Raw genomic sequence first — 18,174 nt, forward strand, 5'->3', positions numbered from 1 at the left:
ATTTACCTGTGAATAGTTTGGTAATGGCTTTGTTCTGTCGTCGTGCGGAGCAGATGAGCAGCAGCCAAGGAGGCAGAAACTCATGGTGACTGGCCAGGAGCTCTGCAATGGTCCTGGGAGAACCTGGGGAGGACCTCTGTTCCCCCTCACCCAGCTGACTGCCTTCATCAATGGAGTCCACAAGCAGGAAGAGTGCCTGCTGAGGAGGCTTCACACTCAAGAGAGGCAGGAGTACACACCTGATGAAAAAGGATGAGACATGGAAGGAGAAAGAAAAAAAAAACAAACTGTTACAATGTTTTCATCTTTTTGATTTTGTTCAATTGATGACATAAATCATCTTCTTTCAGGGGTTGCCACTGCAGATTCTGGTCTCTAGCATACTCATCTGCATGTTCCCTTTCACTACTTCCACGAATCTTCTAATTTTCTGCTTCTTCTCCTGCCTAGCAGCTTCATATCAAACAGCCTTGGTACTCTACATATGTCCAAACCATGTTAAGCTTGCGTCTTTACCAGCTCCACCTGTGGTGTCCCTCCAATGTACACTAATGTAATGTTGTTGGCCACTCCCAGTAAAAATCTTAAAATCTTCAGTTCTGCCACCTCCAGTTCGGCCTCCTGTCTTTTTGTAGCATGTATTTAAAGTCATGTACCTCCACTCTGCATCTTCCCTGTTACAACTGTCTCCCTCTCATTCACACACACATATTCTGTCTTGCCTCCACCGGCTTTCATTCCACTTCTCACTAGAGCATACCTCCAACACTCCAGACCATCTTCCACCTGCTCCCTACTCTAACTGCAGATCAGGGTCATCTACAAACATCCTAATCCATGTAGACTCTGTCCTGACATCATCTGTCAACCTATCTTGACAAAGAGTAAAAAAAAACAAAAAAACAAAAAAAAACAAAAAAAAAAACCTACCTAAACCTTGATAGGTCAGTGCATTGTCACTTTTATTTTTTTATGTTGGTTTAGCTAGCTAAATTCTATATTCACTCTTATTTACCCAGAAAGTGATGCATGTTTTTATTTCCCCTTCTAATGAGCTCAGATATTCATGCTTATGAAATAAAAACTGTTAGTAACAGTAATAAACATACTATTGACATTCTCTGCACAGCAAGTGCTTCGCTTCAAGATGAATACAAACAGTTGGTCTAATACAGTGAAACAGTGGCTTTACAAGGACACAAGAGTCACAACACAACCAATTTCAGTTAAACTGTTTAAATAGGGAGAGCAAAGGTGTTTAAGTACATCTCCATCCAGCTCAAATTGGATCCATTAACAGGCCTGCTACCGATGATCTGCGCTCAAAGAGAGATTTACAGATGATACAATCACTATAATTCGTCCGCCTACCACTCCCCCCCAGTGAAAAAACTTTGCCCGACAACTAGATTTTCAGCTTTGAGATTATGCCAAAGATGCGGAAGGAGAAAAGTGTTTTGCAACTTTAACCACAACTAAACATGGATATTTTCTTCAAGTCGAATCTCAACTGATCTCCCAATAACATTAAAATTGATGCCTGAACATTAACATCCATTAAAAAACAAACTGTAGCATTCAGTAAGAAAGCAAATGTGTATTTTAAGCATATGCCACATTAACCGTTTATGAAAGTCCAAATGTAAGTGAGGCATGATTCTGCTTCAAGGCTAATATGCAGATCACACGTAAATGTACACTGAACTAATTTTTGTTCGCAGGACTTCTGTTCCACTGTGACTGCAACTAGTTTGAATCCCCCATAAGATGTCTGCCTGGGGAAAATGTCATCTCCTAATACTCACAAAATTGCTTCCAGCTCAGCTGGCTGTGATAAAGGATCTGAGGATTTCATATTAGTGACATTTTACTCTGGGTCTAGGTTAATTAAACATTTAAAGGAGGTTGAACAAATCGATTACTCAACATAAAAACTTGACTCAAGAGTAGACGTGGCTGCGGGGCATTTGAGGATCTTTTAGGGTAGCTGCCGCGCAGATAAAAATCAGTCACCTTCCGGATGATGGGATGGTCTCTTTAACTACCACTCTTCTTTAATGGAACTGACATTGCTTGTAAGCGTTGTCATAAAACACCAAGACGCAGTTTTAACAAGATGTTTTTTTGGATGTTCAACAGCCTGTTACTAACCCTGCGGCTGCAAAGACATTCCCTTTTTGAGGTTCTACCATTCAAGACCTAAATTTTACTTCAATTTATTGTCCGTAATGAACATGAGTGCAGGAAAAGCCATGTTATTTGGGATGCAATTTCAGTCTAAAATACAAAAGACGCCACTTCTACAATTAATTCTTCTTGAATACTAAAAGAACTTTGACTAAAAAAAAAATCCCCAAAACTCTGATAGAATAAAAGAAAAACTTTTATGTTATACAGAAATCTGACAATATGGGACTCGTATAACACCCTAACTTCTAGTATTCAGGAAATTAAAAGCAAATCCAATGTCTATTCTATTCTATTGTTGTTTTGATAGCCTAAGGCAATCTCTTCAAAATATGTTCTTTTTTCTAAACAGACATAACCTCCAAATTACTGATGTTATAATTGGAAAAGTAGCAATCAATCATAATTAAAAAGCTGGAATTAAAAGTTTGTTCTCTTTTAATTGGTCATTTCAGTACCAGATGAAATCCGTCCAAAGTCCGCAATCAATAGTTATACATGTTTCTGTGAAGCTTCAACTTTTGTTGAAGACTTTACAGAGAAATCTGAACTCTCAACAGCAAAAAAACAAACAGAGTTATGGTTTTATAACCTTCACACTCCAGTGTGATGCTGCTCAGCCTTTGAGAAACACAGTCAATCACTGCTTCTTATGGTCGCAGCCCGCACAGAACCTGCAGTGCCATCTGGGAGCCCTGCCAAAAGGAATGTCCATCCACAGGGGTGACTGTGTGTGTGTGAGTGTGTGAATAGTCATGTTTGAGGCCATGTTGCCTACTGAGACAATCAAATCCACAGCGACAGCAAGCGGTCGAAACAAAGAGCCATTCTTCTCTCACTATTCAGCTACTTTCGGGCTGTCAAAGAGTCAAAAGACAAGGACTGCAGACAAAGGAAACTTAGCGGGATGTGGGACATGGAGAGAAAATGAGCTCAGGAAAAGCTGATTTAGTTTGCCAGACAAACCTGCAGCATACCTGGACCAGAAAACCAAAAGTATTTAAGCTTCACATGGTGGTCTCTGACTTTTTTACCAACCTTTTAGTTCTTGTTCAAATCCTTAACATATGCCCAACCCAATGCCAATTGCCATTTAAGTCTAGAGCAAAAAGGAAAAGAAAAAGTAGAAGAGGGGGATGTGAAATGCACCTAACGCAGTCACCATCTGTCATGTTGTATTCACAACCGCGGCAGCCGTCACTCCCACCACAATGGTCAAAGCGAAGCTTCCAGTGAAACGTTCAGTGAAGACGTCTGGGGCGACAAGGCAGCGCTGGGCACCGAGCCAGTGCCTTGTAAATTTACGCAGCTCATTTTAGAGAGCTAGCCCATACCCACACACTGTATGCACACCAAAACTATGATTAGAAAACAGCAAAAATAAGATTCATGCATGGCCTTGACACTGCTCTGTTAATTGAAGAATAACCAGCAGGTGAGTTTAGCGCTTAGCTTCAGACAGATCACAACATGGAGAGATACCGACAAATCTTTCTTCCATAATGGCTTAAAAAGACACAAAAGTTGAAGCGAGGCCTTTGCTTTTAAAAAACAAAGCAAAAAAACCCTCTCTCTCTTCATTTAGTATTGAGTCAATTTGGAGGAAGCCTGCTCAGCATCTTTGCAAAATCAAGACAATTTAATACCACAGAGCTCAATGACATCAGCTGACTCATACACCGGCTCATCCAAACTGAAAGGGACGACTATCTTGCAGATCGTTTGCTCACAGTTTCCTTTGCGATTCGTACATTATGAATTATATTACTGCAATCATCCCGTCGAAAGTAATCACACTGACAAGAACAATAAGAGTGACTGGTGCTGTGGGCAAAATGTTCTGAACAAAGAGGCTCACACACTTTAACTGTATTCTTCCCATTATGTTGGGATCGACCATATGGTCTTGTTTCCTGCTCAATCTGTTATCATCCAACTCCAGTTTCATCTGATTGGACATAAATTGCAATTCTATGGGTTTATTACAGACTTGGGGAAAACATTTATGCACTGAAAAAAGCTGGACTTTTAAGCTTTAACAAAAACAAAAAAACGTGGTCTGATCCAGAGTGGTTACACAGGAGCAGAACAGCACTTATGTAAGCTTTGGACTGGCATATTTACATTAATTTGAGTTGAGTTATTAGACAGATAATCCTCTGAGGATGTCAACCTTGCAGCAGAAAATTAGTTGCTTTTCAAAAATACTGAAATGGGCATGATAATCATTTGTTCAAAATGACTGAGCGGAGAATTAGGTGATGTTAAAAAAAATCCCTATTAAACTCAAACAACTGTATTTTGTTGGAGTGGAATATGAGCTTAAAACATGTCATGACATTTTTCTGATTAACGGCACCATTTTATTAACATCCCCCCTGACATAAAGCTACTCTGCACACACTTCTCGTTCTCTATGTGAGCTTGTAAGAAGCAAGTACGGCCCATGATTCAATAGCTTGCAGAACCTCATTTCGCATCAATAACTTATTCTCCTCATTTTCTGAATGACTTATCAGTCTCTTATGTCGTGGTGGATGAATTCTCTTCATTTCAACATTACTTCTGTCCGTTGAGGTTCACAGGCATTTAATCATAGTTCTTTTTAACTATGTGACAGTTCATGATCAACTCCGCAAAAAAGCCAATCACCAATTTCGCTGCCCCTCGGCCACCTTGCTTGACAGGTGGTATGAGAAGTTTAAGCCAATAATGATGACATGAGGTAGCCTTTGTCAGTTGCAGTTGCCAACAACCGAGATGACAGTAAGCGTTTGGTTTTTGCCAAAGTGGTGCTTTGCCTTAAATTCAGACATCTCCACTTTGGTCTCATCTCTCGAAAGGACACAGCGGTCTATTAGTTTGTTCAGATCCAGGTTGGCAAGCCTTAAAATGTGCTGCTACGCTGTTTTTTGAGAAAAGAGGCCTTCGCTTGACAACCTTTACAAGCAAGCCATCCTTGTTGACTCAATTTCTAATTGTGCCGTGATGAACTTTTAATATGCCAATTGAGGCCTGTTGTCTGTGAGACCCAATGCTTTTGGGGTTTACCTAAAGTTTGGACTGCATAGTCCAACCTTTAGATAAATCTGTTGGGGACATCCCCTCTTGGGAAGATTGTGGCATTGTGTTAAGACACATCTGAACTCTCCTGACCTGTAAATGGCACAATATCACACACGCTGATGATCAAGTAATCAAGTCCATTTGATTATCAGCACATGGCTACTACTTACTGATTCTATAGGAATTAAGAGAGTAAGGATATATTTAGTTTTCACAAGACTCTGCAGGACTGTATGTTGTTTCCTGGACAGGGCTGAATTATAATAGATTTATAATTTCGATTAAAAAAAAAAATTATGACAATTTATTATTTATCCCACCACTTTACTCCTGACTTGGGTATTTAAATTACTTCTTGATGGATTGCCATTCCAGGTCCCCAAAGGACACAGTCTGTTGACTTTGGTGATCCCTTCACTTTTACTCCAACACGACTTTGAGGTTGACATTTCCCGTTTGGAGTAAAAAGCCAACTAAGATGGCTGCTATTAACTTCGGTGATCCTTTGACTTTTCAAATAATGTCATCGTGAACCATATTAGCACACCCACACAAACATTTTGCTTAAAACGCACCACTCTGTTCATGTCTAGCCTGACAAAGCCACCAGTATGTTGTACTAAGTGCACCAGTATGGTACATTTAGTGCTGCCTAATCAGCAAAAAGACATTCGAGTTGTCTCTTAGAAAAAACAGTAAACGTGTAATCTAAATAGAGATACCTGACTGTAAAGCCTCTAAGATTGTTTAATATATTTACAGGATGTAAACACAGATTTCTTACAAAATATCAATGTGTTCAGGACTAATTTATCTAAAATAGAAAAAATACCACATCAAATAACAGAAACTGAAATTTTACACTCATCAGCCACAGCAAATAAACCACTGTCAAGAAAAGCAAACAACCTTATCGCCTCACAATCCAGTATTCAGCTAGAAAACCTTGGCATTCATGTGAATTCCCTCATCCCAACAAATTCTTAGTGAGCATTCAATTTCCAGTGTTACTTTCAGAAGGAAAAAGGTGAGAGTTCAACAGCCTTTCAGAAGAGAGACATTATTTTTGTCAGGTGGAGGAATGGGCTAACTGTGGAAGTGTGACCTTGTCTAAATCTAAGGGTAACTAGCATCTTAACTGAAAACCCCAATCCACAAAGGCTCCAACCATCACAACTAAAAGGGATCAACTGCTGACAAATATTTCCATCCACAACCAGACAGACATATGACTACTGCCAGAACTGCAGGTAGACCTGGGGCTGGGTGACCAAATAATTTAAGTATCAGTTCTGCTTTGAATGCTTATGGAAGTGGGAATAATGCGAAAATTATTACTGTCTAGCATTCAATTTTGCTATGAAGCACTTGCAGCAAATCAAGCGCACACCTTTCCTTTACAGCAGAGAAATTTAAACCCACACTAAACTCACTTGTTGCTTAGAGCAGCTTCAGCCAGGATGACGGAGAGCCTTCGGTCAACAAGACGCATCTACAGGACGTAAATCTCTCAAAGTCTCACAGTTAAAGCTGTAGGTGGGTTATTGGTTCCTTAGTGTCTCCAAACTGTTCAGGGTCTCTTACCCAATCCAACTTTCAGATGTCTGCACCAGCTCTCTAATATTCACCCACTGGCTGCTGAGCATGTCTCAAGCAGGCATCTGAGTCCACTGCCGCCTGGGGCTCTCTCTTCGCCTCATCTGCCCCCGCAGACATCCCCAGGTGGAAGCAGACTGCCAACGACCGGCAGCTGCCCTTGCGAGACAGACTTTAGAGTCAAAACAAAGCCTAGTTAGGGCCCAACTCCTCTTCTTGATGAACTTGTGTCCACCACCACCACCCTTTACATCTTAATTTATTAATTTTTCAATTGAATTATATGTATATTTTTTAAAAGATTCCCTATAAAAAAGATTTTTTAAAGGCAGTTTATGGACAACCATAAAACAATAACAGAAAAAGTATGACAAAATATGCGAGTATCATTTTTGACAGCTTAATGACAACTCTAAGACTGTAGCTGATCTGGTGTATTTCTTCTTTTATTTAGAGTAATTTGAGACAGCATTATTTTTTGAACATTGTATAGTGTTCACCACATTTGCAATAGGTGGGGGTTTATGTCAGGCTATAATGTGGGCATACAGCATGAAAAGCTGCACCTGCTTGTGCCATTGGTAGAAAAATGAATTACTATATTGACGTCTTAAGTATCCCAGGATTTGGAAAAAGGGCTCCGACATCTCAGCCGTGCTCCACTTCAGGCCACGCTTTAGCCTGTGGCATCAAAACAGGTGTATAAACCTTGAAGGCAGATTATCTGACATAACACAAAAGTAACAAAACAAAAATCATTTTAGAAAAGCCCTGTAAGTATTTGAAAAGTGTTCTCTTCAGCGGTTCTTTAAACCTGCTGGACAATGCAAGAATCTGATCTCTTCTTAATGGATTTGCACGATCAATTCTGCGCTGAATCCCTCAGCAGACAAATGCCTCCTGCTTGACCGAGAAATGGTGTGTTGGAGACTGCTTGGTCAGGGGGAAGTGAGAAGCATATGAAAAGAGATCCAAGTTGCTTTCATGCAAAAACAGCTACAGCTTTCAAAGGCAAGTCCGAAAAGAATCTTCTTAATAGACCATTGCTAAAGTGATAAAGATTAGATTAACTAAAATGTGAGTCATATGACTTTTATTTTTTTATTTGAAAGCATCTCACGAGACTGATCACACACAATGACTACACTGTGTTCACTGTGTGAGAGTATTATAGTCAACTTATTACCCAAAGTAATTCCAATTGTAGTTGTTCAAAATGGACCAATTTCTTGGTAAATTATAATAAAACGGGATCTCCTCATTCAACGTTATGCATCTATATAATGATGCTCTTTAATGATTTGACAAAGTGTAAACACACTTCTTTCATTGCCACCATGCATACCTCCTCATACCATAACTATTCCAAATCCCCCCGAGCTCTTCCCAACCCAGACGAGGTGTGCATTCCTGGCCAGCTATCCAATACCGTCAAAGGAATCTGAAATTTTATCCTTTTTGGGCCCCCCTCCCCTCCCTCTTGTCCTCATCCAGTACTCTGCTGTGCTCCTGCTCTCCTCACACACAGATGTACACAGACCCACAGCTGGGTCCATGCAGCTTAAGCACACAAATACACACAATGGGAAGGATTTCAGCACTGACAGGTAAACCTTCAAGCAGAGGTTTTACCTGGATTCACAGATTTCTGGTAACAAAGGGCAGCAGAGTGATGCTGAAGCTTTCTGCTTTCTAAAAATAATCTCAATATTCGATTAAAGCCCCCGAGAAGTGCTCCAATGAGCAAAATTTGTCTTTGTTTTTGGTCCTTAGTTGTTTCGATGGGTTGAAAGTGGGTGTCCGTCAAGGTCATCGTAAGCTAAGGAGCTTGGAAAGACAAGCATCTGGACTTCTTTAAGTTTCTTGAATACACTCCAATAGAATAGAATAATCCTTTAATTGTCCCACAAGGGGAAATTTGGTTGTAACAGCAGCCAAAAAGACACATATACAAACAAACAGTACACAGGACACAGAACAGAAAGATACACAATTTTTCTTACATATTTACATTAAGGACAATGGTTACTATATACAGAGAGTACTGTACAGTTATTAAATTAAATAAAGATAACTACAGATAAGAGGTAAACCAGGTTGTAGTGCGAATCGGTTAATTAACTTATTGCAGTTTCAGCACAGATGTAAACATCTATGTTTGTTGGGAGCAGTTCTGATTGTACAGTCTGACAGCTGCAGGGAGGAAGGACCTGCGGAAACACTCCTTCATGCATCGAGGATGCAGCAGTCTGTCACTGAAGCAGCTCTGCAGTTCAGCAACATTTACATGCATGGGGTGGGAGACTCTGTCCATCAGAGATGTTATTTTGGCCAGAGTCCATCTGTCTCCCACCACCTGCACTGGGTCCAGGATGCATCCCAGAACAGAGCTGGCCTTCCTGATGAGTTTATCCAACCTCTTCCTCTCAGCTGCCGATAAACCGCTGCTCCAACATACAACACTGTAAAAAAATGACAGATGCCACCACAGAGTCATAGAAGGTCTTTAAAAGCGCTCCCTGTACTCCAAATGACCTGAGCCGCCTCAGCAGGTGGAGTCTGCTCTGACCCTTCCTGTAAAGAGCATCAGTGTTGTGGCTCCAGTCCAATTTATTATTCAGGTGAACACCCAGGTACCTATACGAGTCCACTATCTCAATGTCCACTCCCTGGATGTTCACCAGTGTCAGTGTGGTGGGTCTGCGTCTCCAGAGGTCCACCACCAACTCCTTGGTTTTCCCGGCGTTGATCAGCAGGTGGTTCTGCTGACACCAGTCAACAAAGTCCAGAGTCCACTGTCTGTACTCTGAGTCGTCCTCACCTGTGATGAGGCAGACTATGGCAGAGTCGTCAGAGAACTTCTGTAGGTGGCAGCGTGGGAAGTTGATGGAGAAGTGTGCAGTGTAGAGGGTGAAGAGGAACGGTGCCAGCACAGTTCCCTGTGGGGCCCCCGTACTGCAGACCAGCATGTCAGAGACAGCCCTGTGTCTTCACATACTGTGGACGTTCTGTGAGGTAGTCCAGTATCCACTGGGACATGTGGTGGTCCCACATGTGATAGGGCTTAAAAACTGGGACTCTCCACCAACTGCTCTTAGAACTGAAGAAGCTTCTCGGATGAGAGGTGAAACATCTTCAAGGAGACTTAAAGAAGTCCAGACATTTTTCTTCCAAGCTCCTTAGTATTCAAGTGGGTGGAACTCTGCTGGAAAAAGGTGATCTCATATTCATCTCTACCAATCAGGGTTCTGCAGCAAAATGCGATGACAGTTGTGGGATTGTTTGCTTAGGTTTCCAGACCATTATCAATCAAACGGGTTTAAAACACACCCACACAATCCGGATGAGCCACAGAAGACTTGTCCAGTTTGTTTTTAACCCTTTTCTTTAAACCATTCAAACACTAGAAAGTCTTAGAAGTTTGCTTGTATTTAATTTGAAAGTTTCAAATTGTAACTGACTCATCAACTTTTCATCAAGTTTTCAGGGGCTTTAACCATTTAAGTAATATGTCAGGCAAACATTCAGCAAGTCTAGCTTTGAAAAAAGCTAGGATTTGCTGCTTTCCTCTGTTCCAAGCCCTAATAAATTAGAGACTTTTTAGACTGTGAGATCATATGGAGATTTAATCTTGGGTTCTACAAACATGATTTACATTTTCCACAATTATCCAATATTCTGTAGACTAAATGAACAATCAGAAAGGAGCTCCACTTCATGAATGAGTATAAACTTGCAGCAATGCTGACTGTGAGTGTGTGAGGGTAACAATTACATGAATCAGTTTTGTATATCCACATGCAGCATGTAGGCAGACATATCCACAAACAAATAAGCTCTAACAAAAAGTACACACATAGCCGGTGGTGTGGAGACAGACGTTGGCATTAGATTGCTGAGTCATCGGTGCAGCCGCACCAGTGCTGCCATTTCTCCTCATCTGCTCTACTGGAGCTGATGCGTCACACTGGGAGTCTTTTTTTGGTTTCTAAAATGTGGGCCTAATCTGCAGCGAGTTTTCCACAGCCGTGCACCACATGAAAGCCAGCGAGCTGCTTTCATTTAAGGTCCCTTAACCCCAATAAGCACGGCCGCCCAACGTGTAACAGTCAAAAAGTCAACACAAAGAGAAAAAAACACCGCAGAGCTCCCGCTTGGTTAGTTTTACTTCAGACTCGGGAAGCCAATATGGGTGAGGTCACAGTTTTACGTTAATTTTATATTATTTAAAGCTTTCTCTTGTTTAGGTAACAATCAGATCGGAGGCCTTCGCAAACGTCACTACATTTATCTCTCTGGCATAATCGGTCACATGTCAAGATGCTTAAAAAGGAAATCCCATTGTTGCAATACTGTCTAGAAAAATGACTAGGGGGAAAAAAAAGGTTTAACAATATTCATGATCTCACCGGAGGCAAGAACAGCTGATCTAATCTTTCTTTAGCTTTGACTGATGTGACTATTTTTCCAGAGTATCAACAGTTGTTTGGAACAAAGCAACAAGCAAAATCTTTTACAAAGAACCGTCTGATGAAGCTGCCAGAAAATCAACATTTCTAACCATCTTTTAGGAAAATCTCAAAACTGCATCATCAATTTCTTCCACAGACAATTCTTCAGGGAATAAAACATTGCCAAGAAAGTTCAAATCTTTTTCACCAGTTAAAGCCACAGTCATTCATCATTTCTGAAGTCTGTGCCCTTTCTATAAAAATAGAAACTCATCCAGCTGCAATTCAAACTTAACTCCTGCTTACTGGAGAATAGCCTTACAACATATAAGTCACACCTACACTAAAAGCCTGCTTTGTCCCATCAGGGGAAAAAAAAAAAAAAAAAAAAAAAAAAAAGCAACTGTTGCCTGTCATTTGACCAACGCGACTGAGTTAATTCCACCTCTTCGAAGCCAGCTCTTTTGTCCTGAAGGGAGAAAGTGACGCATGTTGGATGACAGGAGGCTGACTGGTTGTTTAAAAATCACAAACTGATTCAAACGGGAGGACTCCAGTCAAAACATGGCAGTGGCCTTTGATAGCGCTAAGACAGACTACAGAAGAAGCGATAAAGACAGAGGAATGTGCTTTGGCTTTGTCTGGAAGTCGAATCTTTGATGATACACTGCAACTCAAGTGTCAAAGCCTTTAGATAGCTCTGACGGCAAGCAGTGAATGTACCAAAGTTTATTTTATGAAGTTTATTGTCTGAACAAGACACACGTTGGCACTGGCAGACTTGAAGCACACAAAGGGCAAATTAAAAGGTGAAACTGCCTTTTGATGCAGGCATGAATTAAAAAAAGACTTTAGTTCTTTTAGCAAGACTTTCTATAAAGTCATGATCACAATCTAATAAAGGATTTTTTTTGTTAATGTTACGATTAAGGCCACAGATTTTTCTTTTTTTACTGACCTTCGGGTTATTTCCTTTCTATTATTTTAGGCCAAAAAAACTCAGAAAAAGCATTTCAGATGTTTTTGTCTATCCAACATACAAAAACTTTAAAAAAAAAAAAAAAAAAAAACAGGATCTGAGAAACTTGATAGCATAAATTCCCATGTAAATTTCTGAATTATTGCTTTTCTGTGCCTCTTTCCCGTATTGCCTCCACTGCTCTCTGTTTCACCACTTGCTCCTTTGCAAACTTTACAGAGCAGTTGACAGACAGGTTAAGATGGAAATTCATCCGATTGAGCAAATTGGACTTAAGAGCGAGGGAAACAAGGAAAACCTCTTTTCCGTCATCGTCGAATCACCGTTTGCTGTTGAATCGGTAAAGTTACAAACAACTGCAAAGAAATGAACAAAACTTGTTGTGTGCCAGCGTGAAATGCCTCCAAAGTCCTGACCTTTCGTCATTAGCACTCTCCGTGCTCCACACGCAGGTTTACGGATGCACTGCTGACATCTGATCTAGTAAACATGAACTAACATCAAAACTGAACTGATCTGTCCTGTAACAGAGATACTGGACCGACAGATAAGTATCCAATCAATGAATCAATGAGTAGATAATCAGGTAAATTTTAAGAACTTGCTTTAATTCTGTTTATTCACTTGATTGCCATTTATTGTTAATTTAATCATCATGTCCACAGGACACATCTTAAAATGCAAGATTGTTCTAGTGATACTTAAAAATTAACTCTACTTTGAAGATATCCTTCATTTAAATAGTACATTTGGTTCTTATTATTAAAGTCACTGCTCATGCTACATCTGTTTGTAACCTGTCAGCAATAAAACACAGAAATTAAGGATTACAACATGGGGGAAACCTTCAGGTTCATAAAAATGTGCAGGGATTTATTAAAATGTCCAAATTTTGGTTAGTTGTGGTATCAGAGTGGAAGTAAGTGGACGTAAACCCATGTAAACCCATTGTATTAACACAGTGCTGGTGATTACTACCAACAAACTGACTTGTTTGTCTTTGACTAGGCCAAAGAATTTTGCAGGGCCTCTTGCATGCACTCACTAGGTAATGTTTAAAATCACAGCTGGAAGGCAGGGGAGGAGGAGGAGGGGGTCAACAGCTCCTCAAAAAAAAAAACTGTGTTAAACAAGACCCTTAACTAAATGAAACTTGTGTGACTTTTATTGCAATAAATGTGAACCCAAAGGTAGTTGAACCCAAACAAGACGTGAATCCCTGTGTAAACGTTAGTCCTGATGTAAATTACTACTCATAGAATAACACTGTTCCACGTCCTGCTTTGTGTTGTACTTTTCTAAATGCCACTGCCAGATGCAATCTTGACTTCCTGAATCCAGATAGCATCTCAATCAGCAGGGGATCTGTTCAGATTTTTGTGTACAACAGCGCCTGGGATGCTTTTACACCTGAGATGGTGATAAGGCATTTAGTCAACTGTTTATGTGGCTGACGAACACAACAGGCAGAGATAATGGGCCTTGTGTCTTTGTTGTCTGCAGATTTAAAGCCTGAGGTCTCGAGTGTTACAGAATATTTGCTTAACGAGGCTGGGTTCAGTGAAGTGTCCGCAAAAGGCCCTCAACATTCAGAGTGACACAGAGCAGAGCTGAAGTGAAAAATCTGTCCCTGTTGGGTTCAGTCTTTTTTTCAATGTTTCTATGATAACCTGTGTTTTACCTCAGAGGGGCAAACTGAAGTCTGAATCATTGGTGGAAGCCTTGTGATTACAAGACGATGACAAGACAAGCATTCCCTTAGGAATGAGTGGGTTTAAAAAAAAAAAAAAAAAAAAAAGAAAAGTGGGTTAGGTTGACTCTGGTGAGTAATTGAAAAATGATTTACCTTACTGAACATTTGACCTACTTTTCTTCCTGTGTGTGATGCTGAGATGGTACAATAAGCATCATCAGATGGCCAGATGAGAAACGTGAGCGTGTGTGTGTACAGTGCTGCATTCCAGCCTGTGTTGCATAGACGGCCTGACCTATACTGTGTAGACAAGTCGTGCAAGTAACGCACACACGCAGCTCCGTTTAAAGCCCCCGTCTGCAATAACAGTCCATCTTGATCGTATTACATGTCCGGGCAGGGTGCTCGAATCCCACAAGCCTACTGTACTTCAGCCTTACATGTGCACTTCATCATCTTGCACAGTGTTGGACTGACCCAGGTGAACCTAACAATCACAGTTCAGTTCACCCAGGTCAGTGAGTCAGTGGTACTTCAAAGCTTCTTTCTCATGAGTCTCTCACCTCGTGAGCTAAGCTACAACTTAAAAATATCTGACCTTTCCTGAATCCGAAGCCAAGCAGGGACAGTCCCACCCAGCATGTCGCACAGGGGGGACAGACAAAACCATGACAAGAAATAACTAGAGAGGCTGCTGGGGCGGAGCTATGTCATGAGTGTGTGCAGGGAAAAAAAATAAACGGGGGGAGGTGCATCAGGGTCAGGAGGTGGAGAGGGTAGGTTTGGGGGGGATGGGCTGACTGCACTTTACATTTCTAGTCAAACCAAATTCCTAGATTTCCGTTACTACCTGAAACACCGTTTTTTTTACCATTTCTTTTTTTTTTTAAACTTAAAGTTGCAAGAAGATATGAAGAAACACTTAATAGGCAGATTTATATTTTCCAAAAAGGAATCATAATTCAGGTAATTTTGTGCAGTGCTGCAATAGGTAGCTGTTTCAGTAAGATATATAACTGCATCAGTTTATTTTTTTTTAATGAATCAACAGGAAAAAACTGATAGAGACTGAAAAACAGGATGGTGGTGTACATGTCTAATCATCCAGTATTTAACAATGAGATAAAAGCTGACAAAAACACATAATAGTCACATTAGGCAAGCTGCAAAATCTGCTTTTATTATCAATGTTGACTAATTGATTAAGCAAAGAATGAGGTCCTGTCGACATGGATTAGTTATCCGTCTCACTGTAAAGAGGTGCTAATCTGTGAAATCATCTGCTTGCAGTCATACTTTAACTGTGTGAGTGTGTGTGTCTTTACCTCTTGAAAGCCTCTGTGGGGTTCCTCTCGCACTCTCCAGGCTGCAAAGTGTTCTGCACAGCCGGATCGCGCACCTTTTCCTCATATCCTGGCAGTAGCCCGCTGCGGCAAATCTGAGCCACCAGACCTCGGATGAAACCGCCGACGCACAGCGTGTCCGAGTCATCTGCCCGGCAGAAGTGGAAAGCCAGGCTTTGCTGGTGTAGACCGCGGTGGGTTCCCTGGGCTGATGTGGGCCATAACAGCTCTGTACACAGTGCAGTTTTCCCACTCCCTGGCCCTCCCACCAGCAACACACCCCAGGAGCTACCCGACTTTGCAGATCCTGCTGTGAGGGTGCCAGGGTTGGACGCACTACCACCAGGTGCCAACGGGGGCTGTTTACTGGGAGTGCTGATTACTCCACTGAGGTTGTTGGTTTTCTCCTGGAGGCAATGCTGGATCTTATGGAACACCCACTCCCGGCAGTAAAAGCGCTTCCCTTTCAGCAAACTGGTTTGGGCCATTTTGATCTAGTGCTGCTGTTCCACCTATTCCTCCTCTTCAGGTTCCCTTCATTACGCCCCTTCACATTTTCATCTCCAACAAAGGCTGGCTTTAAATTCGAACATCCATTTTGTCAGGTGCAAAAGAAGGATGCACTTTAGATGTCCTTGGTTTTAAGAAGCAGCGAGAGTGAAGGCAAGCTGGGTGAAAAGTAGAGAAAAAAGCAGAGTCGCTGTGGATGGCAGGAAAAGCAACTGAGCTATGAAGCGTTAGAGAAAATGTAGGTCAAACTGAAAAAAGGAAGTTTAAAATTGAGGTTTAAACCATAGATTTTCCACCAACTTTTTCCATAGCTTCCCCACTGGTTGAACTAAGTGCTCCTTGTTATTATGAATGTGTTGCCTTAGCATGGCGCTGGGCATGGCAGGGCACTCGGCTCTTGAGTGCATCCACTGGCAAACTCAAGCCACCGCTGCTTGATAGAATTAGCCATGGAAGTTACTGATATATTTCCACTGATGCATTTCAGATGCCACCGATCAAAAGGGTGTTTCCATTACATTAACATGGAATAGACTGCCAGTGCTGAATGGCTTTCTCCAATAACACACTAAGCATGCCTCCTTCCCTGGAAAACAGAAACAAAATGAGAAGACACAAATTAAAAAAAATCATCAATATGTCCTAATTAGTCAAGTAAGCAGTTGATGAGACATATTTTACTCTCCTAGAAGCAGGCAGTGGAAAACACAAGTGCGTAATTTATTTACACATCTACTGCCCTAAAGATTCTCCATATAAGCTGAAGCAGTTTGACACCATTTATCATCATGCACAGTACTTTTACAGATATTTTCCAGCCTACAAAGAAGAGTGAACTCTATTTAGTGAGCTACAAGAGGTGGGCAAGCTGGTTTTTCGGTGCTTTCATCCTCCACATCCCACATCACTGCCTGCCTGCCCTGCAACTAAATTCTTGGCAGGGGTTCGTCCAGTTTCTCTAGTCTATCCACTGATCCCCTCTTCCTTCCTATGTGGCTTTAAATCCCAAACAGTCCACATCCGTCCTGAACTGTGAGGGGGAATAAAGTCCAAGTAACAGGACCCCCTTTCCTGCACGTACAAAGGTCGTTAACATGGGCGTAAATGTAACATAACAGCTTTTTTCTAAGGTTTTGCAGCAATGATTAAACTTTAGAGGGCAAAAAGGCCCATTGAAGCTCTCACCGAGAAGATTCTGGCGCTTTGGTGGTCAGCTGCACTTTAACCATCTTCCTATTTAGTTGTTCATCATCGCTGTTGTTTCTATACTGGAGCAAATGCAAATATTCCCCAGTCTCCCCAGCCAAGAAACCACACGCTTACACACACCCAGAGGCTTACACGCACACGTGCGCGCGCACACACGTAGTCTTGCTGGTTACTTTGTAACACTGCCAAATAACAAGGGTTTACACGGGCTGCTATGCATTTCCACATTTCTGTTTTTCTAAGGCGCTCCCCGCCGTCAACACAAAGCCTTCCAAATAAGTGTTCAATACATCAAACCTTAGCTGTCTTAAGACGGAAGGCGACCAAAAAAACAAACAAAAAAATACATCCATCAGAGAAAACGACATAAATTCACTTCAGCTGACTGGAAAGGAAGCGCAAGTCTTTTGTATAGCAGACAAACCTCACCCATTTCTAATGGGATACAATTTACACCTATGGGGGCTTTTAAAAAATGACTAGACCGGCGAACAACTGCATTTATTAAGAAGGAAAAAATCATATAAAGGCTAACTGAAGACGGTCATGTTCCTGCAGCCCACCAGAACTGTTCCTTCAACTTCAATTGAGCCAATTGTGGAGCGTTTCTCTGTCTTCGCTAGTTTTAAATGTCTCACAGTCCCAAACGGTTGTCCTCTCACCTCTTTCCGATTCCTCTCGCTGTTTTAGGGGGGGTAAAGGGGATTGCCGTGTCCGTAGTCTACACCCTTTCTGTCCAAACCAAAGGCTCCGAATAAACCACACGACCGTTGCTCCCGGCGTAATTCAAAGCCCAATTTTGTGCATTTGAGCAACGTTCACGTCTTTCTTTGAATCGCTCCTTTCTGTCGGTGTCGGCTCCTCCTGCTGCCCCTGCACAGCTCCACAGTGAGCAGACTGACTCTCCGCCTCCTAACACTCTACATTTCTCCCCACTGCATGCAGAACACACGCTAATGAGTGGCGCAAAGCTTTTTGGGATTTGTAGTTTTCAACCTTTGGTCGCTCTTCATTGTGTACAAACAGGTGGTTCAATATAAAAGCGGAATAACAACTGCAGATGAATTATTTTCTCATGGAACAGTTATTTCGCTTTAAAGCCAGGGTGTCAAACATGTGGCCCGGGGGCCAAAACGAACG

General features: G+C 41.5%; 1 protein-coding gene across 1 annotated transcript in view; it reads right to left on the bottom strand.

Moving 5' to 3' along the window:
• The window catches only part of ankrd50 (ankyrin repeat domain 50), a 36,291-nt gene extending 18,326 nt beyond the window's left edge, over positions 1–17,965 (bottom strand). Inside the window, exons 1-4 of the mRNA XM_040010299.1 lie at positions 17,697–17,965; positions 16,126–16,411; positions 15,298–15,983; positions 7–239 (exon numbers count right to left, since the gene is read on the bottom strand). Coding sequence (XP_039866233.1) covers positions 7–239; positions 15,298–15,803 — 739 coding nt within the window. The 5' untranslated portion in view covers positions 15,804–15,983; positions 16,126–16,411; positions 17,697–17,965. The remainder of the gene's footprint in view (positions 1–6; positions 240–15,297; positions 15,984–16,125; positions 16,412–17,696) is intronic.
• Positions 17,966–18,174: the final 209 nt, after the last annotated feature.

This window comes from Simochromis diagramma, unplaced genomic scaffold (assembly GCF_900408965.1).
Source record: "Simochromis diagramma unplaced genomic scaffold, fSimDia1.1 OVJJ01000585.1, whole genome shotgun sequence".
NCBI classification, from domain to species: Eukaryota; Metazoa; Chordata; class Actinopteri; order Cichliformes; family Cichlidae; genus Simochromis; species Simochromis diagramma.